General features: G+C 32.5%; 1 protein-coding gene across 1 annotated transcript; it reads left to right on the forward strand.

The window, feature by feature from the left end:
- The first annotated feature begins 2,571 nt into the window (after nt 1–2,571).
- Nucleotides 2,572–19,062, forward strand: LOC145760096 (pre-mRNA-splicing factor ATP-dependent RNA helicase PRP16-like). The gene is made up of 26 exons (XM_082573965.1): nt 2,572–2,819; nt 2,889–2,950; nt 3,480–3,607; nt 4,102–4,254; nt 4,519–4,663; nt 5,259–5,356; nt 5,524–5,599; nt 6,230–6,368; nt 6,981–7,169; nt 7,715–7,876; nt 8,491–8,643; nt 9,205–9,285; nt 9,446–9,560; nt 10,154–10,200; nt 10,552–10,797; nt 12,614–12,725; nt 13,186–13,248; nt 13,474–13,629; nt 14,165–14,312; nt 14,553–14,715; nt 15,355–15,519; nt 15,961–16,109; nt 16,691–16,880; nt 18,049–18,270; nt 18,596–18,717; nt 18,791–19,062. The coding sequence occupies exons 1-26, from the start codon at nt 2,634–2,636 to the stop codon at nt 18,870–18,872; spliced, it is 3,552 nt and encodes a 1,183-aa protein (XP_082430091.1). The 5' UTR covers nt 2,572–2,633; the 3' UTR covers nt 18,873–19,062.
- Nucleotides 19,063–21,665: the final 2,603 nt, after the last annotated feature.

Genomic DNA, 21,665 nt, shown 5'->3' on the forward strand with positions numbered 1-21,665 from the left:
ACAATGCTTGTGTTGCTGTGGAGAAGCAAGACTACGACGACATTAGAGTTTGTAAGTTTTATCTCCGAGGAGATTGCTGGAGTGGAAGAAATTGTAATTTTTCACACCACAATCCAAACTCTGCTGTTATACAAACTACTCCGGTAACAACCTTATTATGATTATTTTAATAAAATAACTTACTCGTCAGAACACTTGGTTTCACTACATGAAGTCCCGGGTTTGATCCCAACATCATGCTGTAGCGCTTTAATGCTGTAGCGCTTTAATGCTGTAGCGCCATTGAGTAAGGCGCTTCAAATGTACAAACTCCTGCTAGGCCAACACTAAATCAGCAGCCTAAATATTGAACAATATTAATCAATAATATCTTAAACTGCTAAAGGTAACTCCGGGCTTGGCTGAGGTAACTTATGAGACAGGTTCTAATATCCACCAATATTACTGAATTTGACAATTTATAAAAATCTGGGGATATTTAAGTTATTTATTTATGTAGGTTTTGTCGCTTTGGAACATTCCTACAATTAGTTTGAAGAAGAATTGTTTTGTGTGTGTCAAAGTAACAACTACTAATCATTCGAATAAAAGTTTCTATGTTCAGATTCTTCAGGACCTAAGTTTTACGAGTCCATCACATTTTAACTTGGGTAAAAACTTAATTTTTTGTGTAAAAAAAAATCCATTGTTTAAAATTATTTCTTTCTATTAAAATTAAAGAATTATGCAATTAAAAAAATTGCCAAAAAAGTAGGGTACTATAAGGGTACTATAAGGGTACAACAAACTCAATGGTTTTTTGTATGTTAAACTTTTGATTAATATTTCAGAAGATTTTAGTTATCAAAGGGGATTAGAAGCACTTAATTCTGATATGGCTAATTATTATTCTCAGCTGTTGTCAAGAAACCCAAGGTTGATATAATTTTTTTTTTGTATATATCTTTATCCTCGATGTGGAAAAGTCGAATGCAGGAGTCTATACCGTTTATAGCGCCTTACTCCAGGGTGCTACAGCATAAGATCAGTGGGGATTGAAACCCACGACCTCAAGTGTGGTGTAGCAAGTGTTCTTCCCACTACACTACGCTGCCAGTTAATAAATATCATTTTAATTTATTCTCTATATTAAGACATTTTTTTCTATTTATTTATTCTTAATATTAAAAGGCTTCTTTTTTTAACCCAATTTCCAGTTGGTTGTTACTCTGACAGTCTGATCCAGTCTCAAGTTGCAGTTTTCAATTAATTAATAAGTAAACTATTAAACAAGAAATTTATTAAACTATTTAAATTTTTTTTGTTACAAAAAAATTACAAATTTTAAGTTATATATTTAGACAAGCAAACCAGTTAATTACTCAAAGCAGTGATGAAATATTTGCAGTCCGATATAACCAAGTGTACTACAGAGTTGCAATTTTATTCAGAACCCCTTATGCTAAAGATTGTAAGGTAGTTATGATTTTTGAATTCATTAATTTGGTTGATTTTTAAAACCTTTCAGAATTTAGGATATTATATTTTTACAGGTTTTTTTCATCGATTATGGATTTACGCTATGGAAAAACCATAATAAACTTTTACCTTTACATAAGGCTTTTATACACTTACCAGCCCAGGCCCTTTTATGTAACTTGTCTCAAACCAGTACCTTTAAACCAGGTACGTTAAAATTAAAATTGTTAGGCACAAATATTGAAGCTTTTCTTAAACATTTCTATTTTACTGATTTTCAGAGAAGCAAGGAGTCTACATTGCTATGATTTCAAATGGATGTGAAATTGTTGATTCTCCATTTAGGATCAGTTTAATGCAAAAACTAAATAAGGCGCAATAACAATCTACTTTCGAGTTTGAGCCGCACCAATGCCAAACTATTTGCCCTTAGGTCTGGCGTTTACGGATAGTGTAACCACTTCCCAGCTTCACTTTACCTTATTCTTGGAAGCCTAGTGTTTTAACCACTACACCACATTGTTAGCTTTAGTTTGTAATGTTAATGACATTTTTTGTGTCTTGCCGCTTTGTTTTATGTTTCTGTTGTGTTTTTTTTAAACACATTGTATATGTATACATATATTTTTATCCTCGATGTGGGAAAGTCGAATGTGCGACTTAGACATAGAGTACCATCAGTTACTCCGACCCAGTCTCGAGTTGCCTGTGGCAGTTTGGGATATTATAGATTATAATTGCCCGATAACTATGCTGTTAATTAAATGCTGGCTTAGCAGGAGTTCGTACCGTTTATAGCGCCTTACTTAAGGGCGCTACAGCATGAGATCAGTGGGGATTGAACCAACGGCCTCATGTGTGGTGTAGCAAGTGTTCTTACCACTACACCATGCTGCCGGTTACACATTATTTCACTTAATAAACTATCATTTTTTAAATAATGTGCCAGTTTTAATGGAAATAGTTTAGCCAGATAGCTGTTGCACTAGAAATTTGTCCACTCTTTATAACGAGGATAACCTATTAGTAGTTTATTTAAAAAAAAATAAATAAAGTGTTTACTAGTGGGGAATTCCCAGAGTTTTGGAAAACGAAAACACGCGACGTCTAGAAATTTTTTATAGGAGTTTCAAAAAGTTTAATTCTACTCGAAATTCGAGTAAAAATCATATATAATGGCTAGCAGTCATTTTAGTAAGATTTCAGTACATCGTCTGGAAGGTACGGACAGCGAAAATCAAGTTGGAGGTCTGATAATCAAGAAAAAGAAAGTGAACACCGAATTAAGTGAAACTTACACTTTTAAGAAACCAGAAAGTAAACCTTCGTTGTTGGGGCTCGACAAACTTGCAGCTTCCAAAGTAATTTGTTTTTAAAATAAATAATGGTGAAACTTTTGACACTTTTAACGTTTTTTGTTAATTTTTTAGAGAGATGAAAATGAAAATAAATCCACTAAAAAATGGAAATCAAAAGGTGGAAGCAATGACAGGTATGAACGATTATATTTCTAAATAAAATAGTTCAGCATTCGATTCTAAATCTTTTATGTCGTATTACTTTTGGTAGGGTGCCAGTTGTATTAAATCATGACAAGTTATCTAAAATTCATAAAGCTGCAAAAGTAATAAGTTAAAGGGAAATAATTTTAAATCATTAAATTGCTTTTGTCATTTTTTCCCGTCGCAATGTTGTAATATTAATTGTATATCGTATTTATTATTTTCTTTTAACAATGTGTGAAAAACCAAAATAAAAAAAATAAAAATAAGAGATTTGGAAAAACAGTATAAGCAACAAGATGTTTTTTGTAAAAATGATTAAATTAATGAAGTGGGAACGTTGCATTATCTGTTGTGTTTGGTCTTATTAAGCTCAAAAACTGACCGACAAATGTGCGATTAAGCAATATTAATAGGTTAAAATCAATCTCATTGCCCATTTAAAATCTTATTCAACTATGAAATTGGAACCAGTTTTTAAAATTTAGGTAAAATTAATACTTTAATATTAAAATTTAGACATTATCGACCTGCAAGACTGGAAACCCCAACTTACACTGGAGGAGTAAATGAAGACTACAGAGACAAACAAACAAAAAGAGAAAAGGAAAAAAGGAGGGAGGGTGTTTATGCATCATCTAAACCAAGTAAGGATTGTTTTTTTAAATTAAAAATATTTATATATTTAACCTTTTGTGACTTTTATTTATTTTTATTTTATTATTTGTATCACTTTAAGGTGATAGATTTTTATATTTTTATTAGGGCAGGGTAAACTGTTGGGTTGGATTTTAGGCTATCTGTAAGTGCCGGGCTCAAGGGCGAATAGTGTGGCATTGGTGCAGTTTAAACTCAAAACCCTTTGCTTGTAGTCCACTGCCATGATGCTACACCACATTACCGGAATTTTTTTTTTATTTCATTTAAATTAAAATTTTAAAATTTATTTTTAATAAAGCTCATTGTAATATAATCTATTTACACGTCTTCAAAATATAAAAAACTGCTGTTTGTGGTGCATGGGTAAATTTTAATTGGCAAATATTAGTTGCAGGTTGCAACCATAATCTGACAATTAAGTTGCTGATTTTTAGAGTTGGCAATCGACTAATAATAATCATTTAACATATTTGTTTTTTAGGTAAAAAAAGCAAACATGATCGAAGTGAGAGAAGTGAAAGAAGAAATAGAAGTGAGAGAGGGGATAGGTCTTCGAGAAGGGGAGACTGGGAAGAGACACCAGGGCGATCACGGTCCAGTAATTACCCCGACACCCCAAGATTACATACAAGAGGTATTACTGAAAAAATCTAATTTTAAAATATTTAAAATAATTTTTTTAAATTTAAAATTGCAAATTTAAACTAAAAACATTCATAAATAAATAAGTACTCCATAACGTAGAAGATAAGAGATACATAAAAATTGTTTTTAAAGTAATTTTTAGCAGTTTTAAATTTCCTTAAGGGGTGAATAAGGGGTTAAATAGGGAGTAATGGGTCAAATATTTGTACAGATAAATTAAATTTTTTGAATCAAATTGATTTCTTTTAAATAGGCCAAAATTCATCGTGGGAAGAGGACGACGGTGAAAGGTCAAGCAGAAAGTCATGGGAGTCACCTTCACCCTCGATACACAGAGGTCGTGACTCTCGACCCCCATCATCTACAAGGTCAAGTGGGAGAGAAAGTTCCGGCTACAGGTTAGAAAAAAATCATACTTTTAAATTAGACTGTTTTTTATCTGTGAACTAAACCTTTATCTTCTGGGCTACATTTTATTTCATTTGTTACTTTTATAAATTGGTAGGAGTTTTATATGGTTGCAGCAAATATTTGCCATCGCACCACAAATGGTAGTTTATTCATTATAATGAACTTTATTTGTTGTACAAAAACTTTATTGGTTATATAACTAGTCAACAGTCCACCCTACAGAATGCATTTTAATCACTGTAATAAGGTTGCAACTTGTTGCTAATAACTGTCCGCGATATTTTATCTGTGCACCACAAATGGCAGTTGTATTTATTTTAAAAGCTTAAAAATTAGCTATATATATATTATCCACTAAGCTACATTATAAATATTTTATTATGATGAAGAAAAGTGTGGTAGCAGAACTTGAGGTTGTACTTACTGTTAGCTTAACACGTTACAACAGCACAAACTTTGTCTCTATTATAAAAAAATCATTGCCTTAGGATTGATATGCGAAAATTAAATTTTTTTAACTGTTTGGTTATGTAGTAAATATATAATATTGAAATTATTAAATTTAATTTTAATTTTTTTTAGATCGAACAGGTCAAATGAAACGCCTTTGCCTACCCCCACTTACAAACAGAATAAATGGCATAACGAAAGAAGGGGAGTGGGAAGCACTAGGAGAAGAGGTTGTTGGTTATTTATTTTTAATTTTTTTTTTAAAAACTCTTTGAAAAAATTAAAATTTTGAAAAAGACACTGATAATTCTTGGTTTAATTTCGTTTTTGTTGTAGCAGTCAAGTGCCAACTGTAAATAGTCATCTTAAAATAAATTAACAAATTTTTTTTAAATAGACACTGATAAAGATTCAGGAATTGGAAAGGATCAGGAGAAATGGGAAGAAGATCAAATGAAAGCTGATCGTGATTGGTATATACTCATCTTTTTATTTACAACAATTTTATTTCTTTGTAATTTTGTTAGTTTGCTAGGTCCAGTAATATATTTTTAATCAATATGATCTTGGCAGTGTGGTGTAGTGGTAAAAACACTTGCTACACCACAAATGAGGTTGTGGGTTCAATCCCTACTGTGCTGTAGCCCCTTTAATCAGCAGTATAATTATCGGGCAATTATAATCTATAATATTCCAAACTGCCACAGGCAACTTGAGACTGGGTGGAGTAACTTATGTTACTCTATGTGTAGGTCGCACATTCGACCTTTCCACATCGAGGATAAAGATATATCCAAAAAAATTAAATTAAAGTTAAAACATTGATAATGGCGCATAAAATAACTGTGTAAGGTATTTAAATTACTTTTCACTGCTGCAATCTTGTAACACACATTTGAGTAATGCTGAAAAAACTCAGTAAATAATATCTTAAAATGGCAAATACAATTTAAGGCTGGGTTAGAAGTGCTAAAAATCCCCTTTAAGATCCATTGAAATTGCAAAGATTTTTTCATTCTTGCGTTATAAAAAAATAGGATTAATTTTTTAAATTTGCAATTTTTAAACAAATTTTAAGTAAATTTTAAAATATTTGTATCAAGGTATATGTTAGATGAGGGTTATGACGAAAGTCACAATCCATTCTCAAATGCATCAGACGAATACGTTCAAAAACGTGAGCAACAACTTAAACAACAGAAAGCAGAGAAAATGTCTGCGCACAGAAAACAAATAAATGAGGTAATTGGATGATAATCTAATTTTTAGGCTTACAAAATAAAAAAAAGCCATTTGTGGTGCTGGGATAAATTATTATGGCTATTTGCTAGTTGCGACCATATTACTTCTATTAAAATCTAAGTCATAAGGCAGGCTATAGACTAGTGATATAAATGCATTAAAAAGTAGTTTTGGTTTGTAGGATAACGGTCGAATAGAAATCAAATGCTTAAAACTCACTTGTTCTAACTTATTATCACTACTAAAATGCTAACTAGGTTTTCATAGGCCTTTAGGTATCACTTTTGATAATGTACTGGTCATTAATACATGATCCTAGCAATAGGTATCATGGTTTGATTTCCATCACTTTCATGTTGTAATTTTCAATTAAGGCTCTTATAATGGTATCAACTCTAACTAAACCCGAACACTAATTATCAAGATACCAATACAGCAAAATGTCAGATCAATTATATTTAAAGCTGACAAAGATAACTTAAGACTTAGCTGGCCCATAGTAATCAAAGTTACGCAGTATTTTATAGTGGTATTTTCAGCCTTTTTACATCAAGGATAAACAAAAAATAGTTTAGCAAAAAATTTTAAATGTTGTTTTGTTTTGTTGAACAGGATAACGATCGATGGGAAACGAATCGAATGATGCGCAGCGGTGTCGTGCAACAATTGAAGTTCGACGACAGCGACTTAAATGAGCAAGGTGGCGCTAGAGTTCATTTATTTGTGCACAACATTGTTCCTCCTTTCCTTGATGGAAGAATCGTTTTCACGAAACAATTTGAACCAATTATTCCACTTAGGGTAAAATTTTTGTTTTAATTTTGTTGAATTATATTTTGTCAATCAATGAGCAATAACTAATCTTCTAGTATGTTAGTGTGGTATAGCGATCATAGTTTTAAACTACTGGCCAATAGGCTTTGGGTTCGAGCCACACCAATGCCACACTATTTACCCTTAAGCCAGGTGTTTACAGATAGCCTTGTTTCAACTACACACCCTTTCTTAATATAAAATATAAAACCTATCCTTTTAAGATGGTATGAAAAAAGTGATTGGGAAAAAAGTGAATTTTTTTGTGTATCTTTATTCTTGATGTGGAAAGGCCAACTTCATGACCCAAACATAAAGTAACATTTGTTACTCCAATCCAGCCTGGATTTGACTTTTGCAGTTTTTTGTATTATTTAGCATATTGAAAACTAACTCACCTGCATTTTTAACTTGGCAGAAGTCGATTTGTTTATTTGACTTTCTTAAATATTATATCCAATAAAAGTCTAGTGTAATCTACTGTCAGTATAAAAAATTCTTTATAAAATATTAAAATAATTTATTTTTAACAGGACAACACTTGTGATATGGCCGTGTTGTCCAGAAACGGAAGCTTACTTGTTAGAAAACACAGAGAGCAGAAGGAGAGAAAAAAAGCTCAACATAAGGATTGGGAATTAGCTGGAACAAGCTTGGGAAATATCCTAGGGATTGAAAAGAAAGACGACAAGGAGGTAAAATTTGCTAGCTTTTGCTAGCTTATAATGAAGTTTAGTGGACAAGATATATTTATAAATATGTTCAATTTAAAGCTCTACACAATAAAAAATAACTGCCACAGCTTATGTGATAAAATGAACATTTTAGTTAACTTTTAGTAAAAACAAAATATTTAATGGAGCTGAGACGATATATGTTTATGTATATATTTAGTTTATTAGGCTGCAAAATAAAAAAAACTTTCACTTGTGGTGCTTGGGAAAAATTATCATAGGAAAAGATTAGTTGAGAGTTGTGATTACACTACAAAAGAGGACCATAGGGCGAGCCATCGACTAGCACTTTTTACTTTTGATTCTAATATTTTAAAATCGCAAAAAACTTGGGGCTTAGTTAGGACAATTTAAGTTATTCAATAATTAGCCTGTGGACTGTTAAAAAATAATATTTGGCCATGAATTTACTTTTTTTTAACTTGCTAATTAAAATATTGTAACTGGTATTTATGTAGTTGTGTTTTATCTGAATATTTATTTATTTTTATGCCAATTTACTTATTAGAATTCTTTTATACTTCTAACCTTACTACGTTAAAAAAAAAAAAATTATTTGTTTTTTTAATTTTAAGGAGCCAGGCCAAGGTGATGAAAGTGATTTCAAATCCTCGCAAAGATTTGCTCAACACATGGGTAAGAAAACCGAAGGATCAAGTGATTTTGCGAAGTCAAAAAGTTTAAGAGAACAGCGCCAATATCTGCCAATCTATGCTGTAAAGGAAGAAGTGAGTAATTGGTCATCTAATTTTTTGTATTTAAAATTTTTTTAAATTTTTTTTATATTTAAGTTTTTACACATTTTTAAAATACATATACGTCTGGGCTGAGGAAAAAATGCCTTCTCTTTTGTTAAGATTGTAAAGTCAGCCTTCTCACATAATAAATAAATAAAAAATATTAATAAATATGCATTGGTTTTTTTTTAATTCCTTTATCTTCAATGTGGAACTGCCTGGTCTTAACATAGGTTAACATTTGTTACCTTGGCCAAGTCTCAAAATTTCTTTTGGGAGTTTTAAATATAACAGAAATTTTTCTAGTCCATTGGTTGTGACAGAAGTTTGTAACATTTCTAGCCTTTACTCAAGGGCACTTTAACATGAAAGCAGTGGGAATCAAACCCAGGACCTCATGCTGTGTTGCTTAGTGTTTTAACTACTACACCACATTATCAATTTTAAAATCTTTACAGCATTATTCTAATTAAATTTCAACATAAGGTTTTATGGCTAAGTTGTAAATGGTCATACTGTTGGTTGTTACTTAAATTACTTTATATGTTTTAGTTGTTAAACATAGTGAGAGACAACAATATTGTGATCATTATCGGAGAAACTGGTTCAGGAAAAACTACGCAACTAACTCAGGTAAGAATTTAAACTAATTGGAAAATTTAGCCAGAAATTAAAATCAAATTAAAAGAATAAACTTATTTAGCTTAAATAAAATTTACAGCCAATAAAAATTTAAAATTAATAAACAAAAAAGTAAATAAAATAAAAATTAAATATTTTTGTTTATCCTCAGTATTTGCATGAGGATGGTTACTCAAAATATGGTATGATCGGATGTACACAACCCCGTCGTGTGGCAGCAATGTCGGTTGCAAAAAGAGTCAGCGAGGAAATGGATTGCGTTCTTGGTAAGTTTTTTTAATGGATTGTAATTTAATAAAAATGATATACTAAATCAAATTTTGTTTAATATTAAGTAACTACTACAATTGCCTGCCCTTTTGGTTGCTTATTTACCACATTCAGTTTACATTTAATTACTTGACATAAAAAGGTTGCAACATTTTGCAAACAAACCCACTGAGCTTATGATGTAGCGCCCTTGAGTAAGGCGCTATAAAATTTAAGGCCCATATTGTTATATGCTCTTAAACCCCACTAAGCTCATGCTGTAGCGCCCTTGAGTAAGGCGCTATAAACGGTATGAACTCCTGCTGAGCCAGCACTTAATCAGCAGCATAATTATTGGGCAATTATAATATATAATATCCCAAACTGCCACAGGCAACTCGAGCCTGGGTCGGAGTAACTTATGTTACTCTATGTTTAAGTCGCGCATTCAACTTTCCCACATCGAGGATAAATGTATATACAAAAAAAAAAAAACCTATCTGTTATAGATAACTCGAACACTTTTTAACAGTACACTTTTTCACAATAAAATATTCAACTTATGACGTAAAGATAATATGGAAAATTATAAAATTACTTTTGTTTTCAGGTGAAGAAGTTGGTTATGCTATTCGATTTGAAGACGTAACTAGTGAAGTAAGTTTATTTCTTGAGTTGATGTTTTTAAAGATTTTATTCTCTTAAATAAATGATCTTAGAAGTTAGATTTCCCCTATTTGACCTTTGTGCGTGTAACTAACAAGCTAATAATGGCGCGGTGTGGTGGTTAGAACACTTGGCCTTACTACATGAGATTAAGAGTTCAATCCCAACTACTTTCATGACTAACAATTTTAATATAAGGTCAATAAAATCTTAAACTTTTTAAGGCAACCCAAGACTGGGTGGGGTTACAAATCTAAACCAATGTTTAGGCCATGAAGTCGGCCTTTTCACATTAAGGTTTAAGATATACATAAAAACAAATCAAAATTGAATTTTATTTAGAAAACAATTGTTAAATACATGACCGATGGTATCTTACTCCGGGAGTCTTTACGAGAATCTGATCTCGATGGATACAGTTGTATTATTATGGACGAAGCTCATGAGAGGTCACTTAACACCGACGTCTTGTTTGGGTTATTAAGAGAGGTCGTGACTCGAAGGCGTGACCTCAAACTTATTGTGACCTCAGCCACGATGGATGCTGAAAAGTTTGCCCATTTTTTCGGCAACGTACCAAGTTATACAGTAAGTTTAAAAACTTTTATTGGATTTTTTTTAAGTAATGTAAGAATTTACAGAAAAAAAACAATGCTTGTGTGATTAGATTTGTCCCATATTTCTACTTAGTGAAATCTTTTCTAAATATGGCCATTTTTACATGCCATGTTGTTGTTATGTTGTCCATTCTTAAAGTATTGCAACTTATTATCATTTCGATCATCAGTTCCTCACTGCTTCAAAGCTGTAGCGCGATTAAGTAAAATGCTATAAACAGTATAAATTCCTGCTAAGCCAAAAACCAATCTGCTTTTTAAAAATCGGACAATTATATTCCGTAATATTCCAAATTGTCTAATTTAACGATTTTTTTTTTTTTATTTTATTTTTTTTATTTTGGTTTTTCGCGCATTGATAAAAGTAAATAATAAATACGATATACAATTAATATTACAACAATGCGACGGGAAAAAATGACAAAATCAATTTAATGATTTAAAACATGTCAAAAGTATTAACGTTTACATGAAGATTTTAATTATTTTATGGCATGGTCACCAAACCCAGTATAGATTATATTATTAATAAATGCGATATATAAAATACATTTTACAAAATATACACCAAAAAAATAAAACTATAACAAAGGAGTGACGAAATAACAAAATAAAATTGTACGAAAAAAAAAGAAAGTTACGACACATTTGATTTATAATAGTAGAGCAATCACTGTCGATGGTAGTTACAGTGTAAAAAATAACTTAAAGAAAATAATAATTACATTTAATATAACCCAGTATGGCTCTAGTAGGAAAGCACGAACTGGTCACGATAAATTGCATGTGATAAAGGGACTAACCGAAATAAACCTACCTAAAGAAAAAACGTCCCAGAATGGCCTTTCACAACGTATATCACATACAACGCACAAAAATATTAAACAACCCACCAACTAGTGGGGGTTCACGTATATAGAGTAAGTAAATATAAATGTTTAAAACTAGTTAATAATAGAAAAGAAAGAGGAAACTTGATAAATTAAAATATATTACATTGATAGTTTAAAGGAAGATTGCATAATTAAGTTAAGTTTGTGACGCAAAGTGTTAGAGTAGCTGAATGAATAAGTGGCTTTGTATGGTCCAAATTATTTGTTCAGGGTGGTTGGAGGTATATGGTAAGGTTGGAGGTATATGGTAAGGTTGGTGTTGCTTTGTATATGGTCTGAGAGCCCAGTCTGAAAAAACAAAAAAATTCTCGGCAGTAATAAGTTCTTAGTTAATGTATTTATAAGGATAATTTACTGGTAATTTATTGAAAACGATGCTACTTTGGTGTTTTGACATTGGGTTTGGCAAAATTTTAAAGGGTAATTAAGCAGAGGAGTTCTGGAATTGTAGCACACAGTGTAACAGAAAAAAAATATATAAAAAATACATAAAAAAAAACAAAAAAAAATATATATATTTATTGTGAGTACTGAGGTGCAGTCAAGGAATAATGCAATTACAAATTTAGTGAAAAGGTTAGTAAAAAATAAATTAGGAAATAAAACTGTTTCACAAGTTTGGCATGACCTGTTATCAGCATGGACTGCCTTTTGGAACAACAAACTATTGCACAGCACACTTACAGTGAAAATTACGGTGGCATAGGCATGACCTGTTTAAATACATGGACTGCCTTGTTTAAAAGTGAATATTTTAAGTACAAAATAAATACAATAAAGAATAAAATAATGTGTTTTTTTTTGTTGAAAGAATAAAAACATCACAAGCAAATCTAACAGTGAATATGTAGTAAGAGAAATGGTGGTTAGCATGCATTACTTTTTAACATCTAGATTCCTGGTCGAACCTTCCCTGTTGATATTTTGTTTAGTAAAATTGTGGTTGAAGATTATGTGGAAGCAGCTGTCAAGCAAGCTCTGCAAATCCATGTTGGAGGAAGAAAGGGTAAAGTTACTTTTTAAGACATAACCATTTTCTGGTAATTTTAAAAGACTGGCAGCATGGTGTAGTGGTCAAAACCATGGCTTCACAACATGTGGTCTTGGGTTTAATCTCCACTGTTATTATGCTGTAGCGCCTTTGAGTAAGGCGCTTTAAAGGGTATAAACTTCTGCTGAGCCAACATTTTATTAGTAGCTTAACTATTAGGCAAATATAATCTTTAATATTCTAAACTGCCAAAGTCAACTCAAAACTGGGCCGTAGTAACTTATTTTACCTCTATAAAAGAGGTCATAAAGTCGACCTTCCCACACCAAGGATAAATAAATGTAAAAAGGTTTAAATTTTGTAAATTGGATAAAATAATTTTTTTGATGGTCAAATTTAGTGAATCAGATTATTTTTGTATATTTGTTTTGGGGGAATTTTTATTTTATTTTTATTTTTTTTTTAATTGTTACAGGTGATATTCTAGTGTTCATGCCCGGGCAAGAAGATATTGAAGTTACATGTGAAACATTAACAGGTTTACAGTAGTTTAATATCTATAAAAAAATTTCATTTTTTGTTTTTAATGCAACAAGCTATTAAAATGCAGCTTCTAGGGCGGCCAATCGACTAAAAATACTAATTAGGCATGTGATATAAAAAATTAATTTTTGTATACATGAAGCAATTGAATAAAAGTAGTTGGCCAAAATATAATAATTGGAAAAAACTGAAGTTTTTTTAAAAAATTTAAAAATTGCAGACCGCATCAATGAGTTAGATGAGGTTGCTCCTTTAGCTGTTCTTCCGATTTACTCCCAACTCCCATCTGATCTCCAAGCCAAGATCTTTCAGAAAGCTCCGGATGGGATTAGGAAATGTGTGGTAGCTACTAACATTGCTGAAACATCACTTACAGGTAGGTGGTAAAGTGATTAATTTATTGGTATCATGTACAAGGGGTCTAGGGTTTAATTCTATATTACTCCCATTTATTTAGTGGTTAGAATGTTCTAATAAATGTTAATCGCGATATAGTTATATTTTTTTATTTGTTTAAAACACAATGTTGCAGCTGTCTTTTTTATTTTTTTGTTTCCTTAGTTATTTTTGAATATTATTGACTTTATGTTTCCTTAGTTATTTTTGAATATTATTGACTTTATGTTTCCTTAGTTATTTTTGAATATTATTGACTTTATATCTGTTTTTTTTGGGCTATGCAAAAGTTAGCACTGTTTATATAGCATTTTACCTAATACCTCTGTCACATTAAAGCAGTTGGAATCAAACCCAAAATCTCATGTGGCGATTTCCAGTTCAATTAAAAAACTATGGGCTGACCTTTTAACATTGTTTTTTTGTCTTTTGATTTGGATAATTTTATTTTCTTAAAATTGAATTTTGTTTAAACTACTGGTAATGTTGTAAAATTAAAAAACTTTTTTATATAGTTGATGGAATAGCTTTCGTAGTTGACCCTGGGTATTGTAAGATGAAGGTTTTTAACTCACGTATTGGTATGGATGCCTTATCTGTATTTCCTGTTTCACAAGCAAACGCAAGACAGCGATCTGGCAGAGCTGGAAGAACAGAAGCAGGGTAGAAAAAATTTCTTAAAGTTATCAAACTTTTTAGCCTAAAATTTTTTTTAAATTTTTTAAATTTTATTTTTTTAAATTTTTAATCACAAAAATTTGATCACTCTACAGTTCTCAGAAAAATTTATGTATTTTGCAGTCCTAGCTAATTCTCTCTCCTCATTTACAGTTTTATATTTTTTCAAGATCTGCAAAGTCATCCAAAAAATTCAATAATGTTACATTATATTTTTTCTTACAGTGTTGCATACAGACTCTACACTCTTAACCAGTATAAAAACGAAATGCTGATCACTTCCATACCTGAAATACAGAGAACCAATCTTGCCAATGTTGTCCTTCTTCTAAAGTCACTCGGAGTTCAAGATTTACTCAAATTTCATTTTATGGACCCTCCACCACAGGCAAGATATTTTTAACAATTTTGGTTAAATGTGTTATGTATTATGGTGGGTTAGACACAGGGCTATACTAACTACGGTCCTAGGTTCGATTTCTTTTTGTTTTACTTCAAGGTGATAGGTTTTATATTCTTTTGGGGGAAGGGTTCGCTGTGGTGACATATTTTGAGCTATCCGAAAACGCCGGGTTAAGGGTGAATGGTGTGACATTGGTGCGGCTCAAACCCGAAACCTTTTAGCTTGTAGTTTAATGTCATAACCTGTTATACACACTACCGTATTTTGTATTTTACATACTGTATTGGACAGATATCTTAACTTTACACTGAAACATGTACTGGGTTTATTCTTAACTTCTTTAATGTCGTAGCTCTTTCTAGTAAGCCGTTATAAAATGATACGAACCACTGCCAAGTCAAAAAAAAAACAGAACATCAAATAATGGGCAATAAGATTAAAAATATTCAAACGTACAAAGTCAATTTAAGACTGGGCTTGAGTAAAAAATGTAACTCTAAGTTTAAGGCTGTCCAGTCGTCCTTTTTAAATCAAGGATAATAAAATAAGAAATAAACACTGAACATATCAGGCTGTTATCTATACACTATAATCTACCACAACTAATTTGACAATATTTTTCAGGACAATATATTGAACTCGATGTACCAGTTGTGGATTTTGGGTGCATTGGACAACACGGGAGCACTTACAACTTGTGGAAGGAGTATGGTCGAATTTCCTTTGGATCCTCCTTTATCTAAAATGATGATCGTGTCTTGTGAGATGGGCTGCAGCACCGAAATTTTGGTAAATTTTTAATGTGTATTGTTTGGTAATTTATATATTTATTTATCCTTGATGTGGAAAGATCGACTTCACGACCTTAACATATAGTTACATCAGTAACCCAGACCCAGTCTCGAGTTGCCTTTGGCAGTTTGGGTTATTATATAGATTACAGTTGCTAGATAATTAGGCTGCTGATTAAGTATTTGCTCAGCAGGATACTGTTTATAGGGCCTTACTTAGGGGTGCTAGAGCATGGAAGCAGTGGGGATCGAACCCATAACCTCACGTAGTAAAGACAAGTGTTCTGACCACTAAAACATCCTGGCGGACAAAATACAAGATACGATAAGAAAACATGAAAAAAACTATGGGTTAAAAAAAAGTTATTTATTTTTACGCATGCTATTGTTTAGTATACTATTGCATGATCACCAAACTTAATTTGAATCTTCATTTTAGATTATTGTCTCCATGTTGTCTGTACCTGCCATATTCTACCGGCCAAGTGGGAGAGAAGAAGAAAGCGACACAAAACGAGAGAAGTTCAGTGTACCGGAAAGTGATCACATGACTTTGCTTAACGTCTATCAGCAATGGAAAGCTAACGGGTAAGGACAATAATGGTTATAACTGTTGTTTTACTGTAATTAATAATAATTTACTCAAGGAAGTTAGCAGTAAACTACCTGGTTTCACTACATAAGGTTCTGGGTTCGATCCCCACTGCTCTTATGCTGTGGCGCATTTTTACTAGCGTTTAAGGCAGCATGGCGTAGCAGTGGGATCTTTTGGGTTTACTGCACAAGGTCCTAGGTTTAATCCCCACTGTCTTCATGCTGTAGTGCGTTTGGGTAAGCGCTTAAGGCAGGATGGAGTAGCGGTAGAACAACATAGTTTTACTACATGAAGTCCTGTGTTCGATCCCCACTGCTCTCGTGCTGTGACGGGTTTGAGTAAGCGTTTGGACACAATGAAGTGGTGGAAGGAAAATCCATGGGCTTCTCTTTAAAAGGTCCTCGGTTTGATTTCCACTGATCTCATGCTGTCCACAGTTTAACTGCATAGCCGCTTAACCCTTCTATCATTACCCGAGGTCTCGGGTAGGATTCCCAATGCACCCATTTAGGGTTTTCACGTCAAGAATTAATAATTAAAAACTTTTTTTTTTTAAATTTATTATATTTTTAAGGTATTCTAACAGTTGGTGTAACGAGCATTTTATCCACGCCAAGGCCATGCGAAAGGTCAGAGAAGTAAGATCACAGTTAAAAGAGATTGCCGACCAACAGAAGATGCCTTTAGTGTCTGCTGGAAACGATTGGGACGTGATTAGAAAATGTATTTGTGCTGCGTATTTTCACCATGCCGCTACGTTAAAGGTGATTTGGTTGTAATTTTTTGAGAAATTTGTTTATTTGTTTATTTTTTGGGTATAGGTAAGGTGTGTTGTTATGAAGTGTATTTAATCTAGCCCTGAATGCCGGGCTTAAGGGAAAGTAGTTTGTCGTTGGAGCAGCTTAAACCCTAAACCTGTACTTTTGTTTTGTAAAATTTTGGATTATTACTTTTTCATATCTTTGTTGAATGGGGTGTTGTTGTGATGTGTTTAAGCTATTAAACACATCACAACAACACCCCACATATACGCCGGGCTCAAGGGCGAAAAGTGTGCTATTGGTGCGCCCAGAAAAGCCCATTATAAACTCGATTATATGCTAATTTTTGCCGTTAGTACTTTAAGTATCTTAATAAAGGGAAATTCCAACATGGCAGCAGTGGGAATCGAACCCAGTACACTTTAAAAACCTGATATCCTGTAGCGCCTTTTAGTAGGCTTATGAATGGCAGGGTACGAATTAACGTTTAAAAAACGATTCGCTAAAAATGAGGTCGCATTTTTAGAGTAATTATTAGGTTCAAGTCATGGCATTTTTAAAATGTAACGTATTGTTAAACAATCGTTAAGAAAATTTTGCACGAAAAACGAGACATTTTTAATTCTTTTAAGGCTGTGTTATGCATTTAAAAAATTGCGCAACAACTGAACGATCTCGGGAGCTAAATTTACGCATTGCCAAAACATGGAAAGTTATCGTTATTAAATGACCTATAGTAACCTACATTTACGCAGGATTATGATGATGTAATTAAATTAGTGTGAAACCGGTGTAAAATAGATCGTAAAAATATACACGAGAGTTTTATCACTGCCTGAACCTTTTTTTGTTGATTCGCTATTTCTAATATATTTGTAAAAAACGATTCGCTAATTTTAAAAAACGATTCGCTTTTAGCGAATAGCGACCCGTTATTTCGTTCCCTGAACGGTATAAACTTCTGCAAAGCCAAGACTTAATTAGCAGCTTAATTATTGGGCAATTATAATGTATAATATCTCAAACTGCCAAAGGCAACTTGATTCTGGGTCGAAGTAACTTATTTTACTTTATGTTTAGGTCATAAAGTCGACTTTTCACATCGAGGATGAATATATATAAAATAAAAAAAATCCCCGAAACCGATCATTTGTATTTTTAATTTTTTTAGGGTATTGGGGAATACGTTAACTTAAGAACTGGAATGCCTTGCCACCTTCATCCGACCTCTGCCTTATTTGGTATGGGCTTCACGCCTGACTATGTCGTGTATCACGAACTCGTGATGACGTCACGTGAGTACATGCAATCTGTGACAGCGGTGGAAGGCGAATGGTTGGCGGAACTGGGTCCTATGTTTTACAGTGTTAAGGAATCGGCTAAATCAAGACATGTAAGTTAATATGAGTAGCCTTTGTTTTTGTGTAAAAAGTTTTATAGACCAAATCTAGACCGGGTCAAGGTAACATGCGTTACTCTATATTTGGGTCCAAAAGTTGCATTTGCTAGTGTTAAATATATTTGACCTGAAAACACTGGATTTTTAATCTACCGATTGCCTTTTCGGCTCTACTGAGATATTATCGTTTACAGCTTTTTACTTAACGACGCTACTGTCCGGAAGCTGTGGGAATTGAACCGAGAACCCTATGTTGTTAAGGCTTTGGAATTATGCCTTGATTAATCTACATTATATTGTTTTGTTTTTTTATTATTAGGAAAAGAGAGCAGCCGCGAAGGCACGCGTGTCACAAATGGAAGAGGAATTACAAATGGCTGACGAGCAATTAAAAAAGAGAAAATTCGAACAGGAAGAACAGAGAAAAATTGAAACAAAAAGGTATAAAAAATTATAACCAATATATATTCTAATTTTTAAACAAAAATATTCACATGTTTTTTTTTATTTTAAGGTCGTTGATAGCTACGCCTGGCCATTCTAATTTGGATAGAATATCTACACCCAGGCGTACTCCTAAACGGTTCGGGCTATAATGCCTTGCCAATAAATTTAAAATTGTGTTTTAATTAGATATATTTTGTCTAAAAAAAACACTTAACACTAGCCTCTGTTTATTATTGTATGAAATTATTATTGCGAAAATACAATATCTTTTGTATCACACATTCACTCTTTTCTTTACCCTTTTAATAAAAAAAGATCTTGTATGGAAAAGAAGACAAAACGTGCATTATTTTACATGTTATTTAAAAACTAAATAAAAAATATTACTAAAGAATTTTGATTTTATTATGGCTACATAGTGTCTTGTGTTTGATCTCCACTGCTTTCATGTCGTAGCACCTATAAGCAAGATTGTAAGGAAATCGAATTATCCTGCAATGTTATCCGGACGGCGATGTTAAAAATTCTAAAGGAAAATTAAGTTTTAGAAGGGAAACAAATGTCATCTTATGCCAAGAATAATAAAGTCGGCTTTTCAATGTCGGGGATAAATAAACAAGGTAAATCAAATTTGACTGAAGTGTCGCACTTCGATTACAAGTCTTGTTTTTGTCGTCTTAAAATTTTAAGTATGTTATTTTTTTGCGGAGGACCTAAATTGGGATCTCTATTAATTTTGCACGCCCTTAATGAACAAGGCGTTATAACCTAAGTATGGCAAATGTGCCACCAGATTTTTTAAAATCTGAAATGACGTTATAATTTTACATCGCATGACGTCATTATTTAGGCGTTTATTCTCAAAAAAAATAAAAATTAGTTTAAAATATGTTTAATGAATTATTAATATTACCCAACAAACTACCCTTGACTTATTGGTTAATAACTCACGGCAATAAATTACCCCTGACACATTGGTTAATAACTAGAGTTTAAGTCAACCAAATTAAACAATTTAAAGTTTGCACGAAAGAAGAAGACTTTACCCACAGCAATCACCCATCAAGTTAACTCTATCGCCCCCAAGCGGAAAATGCATAAACTTTAAAAGTTAAAATTGAGGACAAATTTAGAATAAAGTCGCCCAAAAAATTTCTAAAGTTGGTGTTGCATTTAAATTGATCTACTTAACAACTTCTGAAAATTATAGCTTTCTAACCCAACCCAAATAGATTTTATAGACCATTAAACTATCCCGCGAAATATCGCGTTTTTACAAATGTAGATACGCGCGCCAATAAATTACCCCTGACACATTGGTTAATAACTCGAGTTTTAGTCAACCAAATTAAACAATTTAAAGTTTGCACGAAAGAAGAAGACTTCACCCACAGCAATCACCCATCAAGTTAACTCTATCGCCCCCAAGCGGAAAATGCGTAAACTTTAAAAGTTAAAATTGAGGACAAATTTAGAATAAAGTTGCCCAAAAAATTTCTAAAGTTGGTGTTGCATTTAAATTGATTTACTTAACAACTTCTGAAAATTATAGCTTTCTAACCCAACCCAAATAGATTTTATAGACCATTAAACTAGTTCCGCAAAAAAACATAACTTAACAATATTATTTTGGTCCGCGACTAACTACCCGTATCAAATTGGTTAATAACTCGAGTTTTAGTTAACCAAATTAAACGATTTAAAGTTTGCACGAAAGAAGAACACTTCACCCACAGCAATCACCCATCAAATTAACTCTATCGCCCTCAAGCGGAAAATGCGAGAGCGTTAAAATTGCAGATAAAGTATATTGTATAATCATTGGCAGGTCATATTTAAAAAAATTACTAAAATAATAGCACCAATAGTTAAGTACACTATTTTAAACTAACATCACAGCTAATTTTAATACTAATTAAATAAAGAAAAATCACAAGATTGAAAACATAGAAATACATAAAATATACATTCGTAGTTTAGCTTTTTTATTATTATTTCGTCACAGTCCTAATTGTTTTTTAACAATAAAGCCTCATGTAAAAAATATAGTCTCATTGCAGACGTTCTAACTTTTCCACGAGGTTTATGTGTTTTAATTTTGAGCATCTGTAGGTACTATTGAAATATAAAGATTATTTCAACGAGCATGTATAGTAAGAAGTTAACCAATTTGTATTAGTTCTGATTTTTTAAAACAAGGTTACCTATAAAAGTAGCTTTTTGATTCTTGTGTAAAGCTAAGGATTTTATCATTTTATGTTATTTATATTGTAGATTTAAAAAAATGAATAAAAGAATAAATAAAAGAATTGATCTTCCACCTCCTTTGCCCCCGTTATCTGGGTATTTCAAACCGCGATATTGGAACAGAACGGTAGCTTTTTTAAGTTTTTAAAAGTTGGTTGTAATACTTTACCAGGATATCCACATTGTGGTCCATTTAACCAACTCGGCACATCAAATAGTGAGTTAGATGCAGCTTGCAACGAACACGACAGACAATATAGTAAACTTGGTCCAAAAGCTTACTATACTTACAACAAAGCAGACGAACAATTTGTTCGTAATACAAATAACATCCCTGGCCCTGTTAGCTTTATTGCTAATTCTTTCTTTCGGGCAAAACATATACTTGCTCCATCAACTTCAGAGAAAAGAGAAGGCCTTTCTTGGGGAGCGAAAAGACAGGTCAACAAACACAAGAAGGCGAAATTCGATCGTGAGGCAAAGCAACTGGGACTTGATTCAGACGGGCTGAGACAACTGTTAGTACCAGACGCAAAAGCATTCCCCAACATTATGAAACGATCAATGCAACCCGACAGCACAGAGGATGAGCCAGCCAACAAAATGGCGGCGACAGAAGAGAGTGGCGGAGGTGCAGCCCATCCACGCCAATTAACACGGATGATAAGGGCACCAACAATGTACAATAACATGTT

This window comes from Corella eumyota, chromosome 7 (genome assembly GCF_963082875.1).
Source record: "Corella eumyota chromosome 7, kaCorEumy4.1, whole genome shotgun sequence".
Lineage (NCBI taxonomy): Eukaryota > Metazoa > Chordata > Ascidiacea > Phlebobranchia > Corellidae > Corella > Corella eumyota.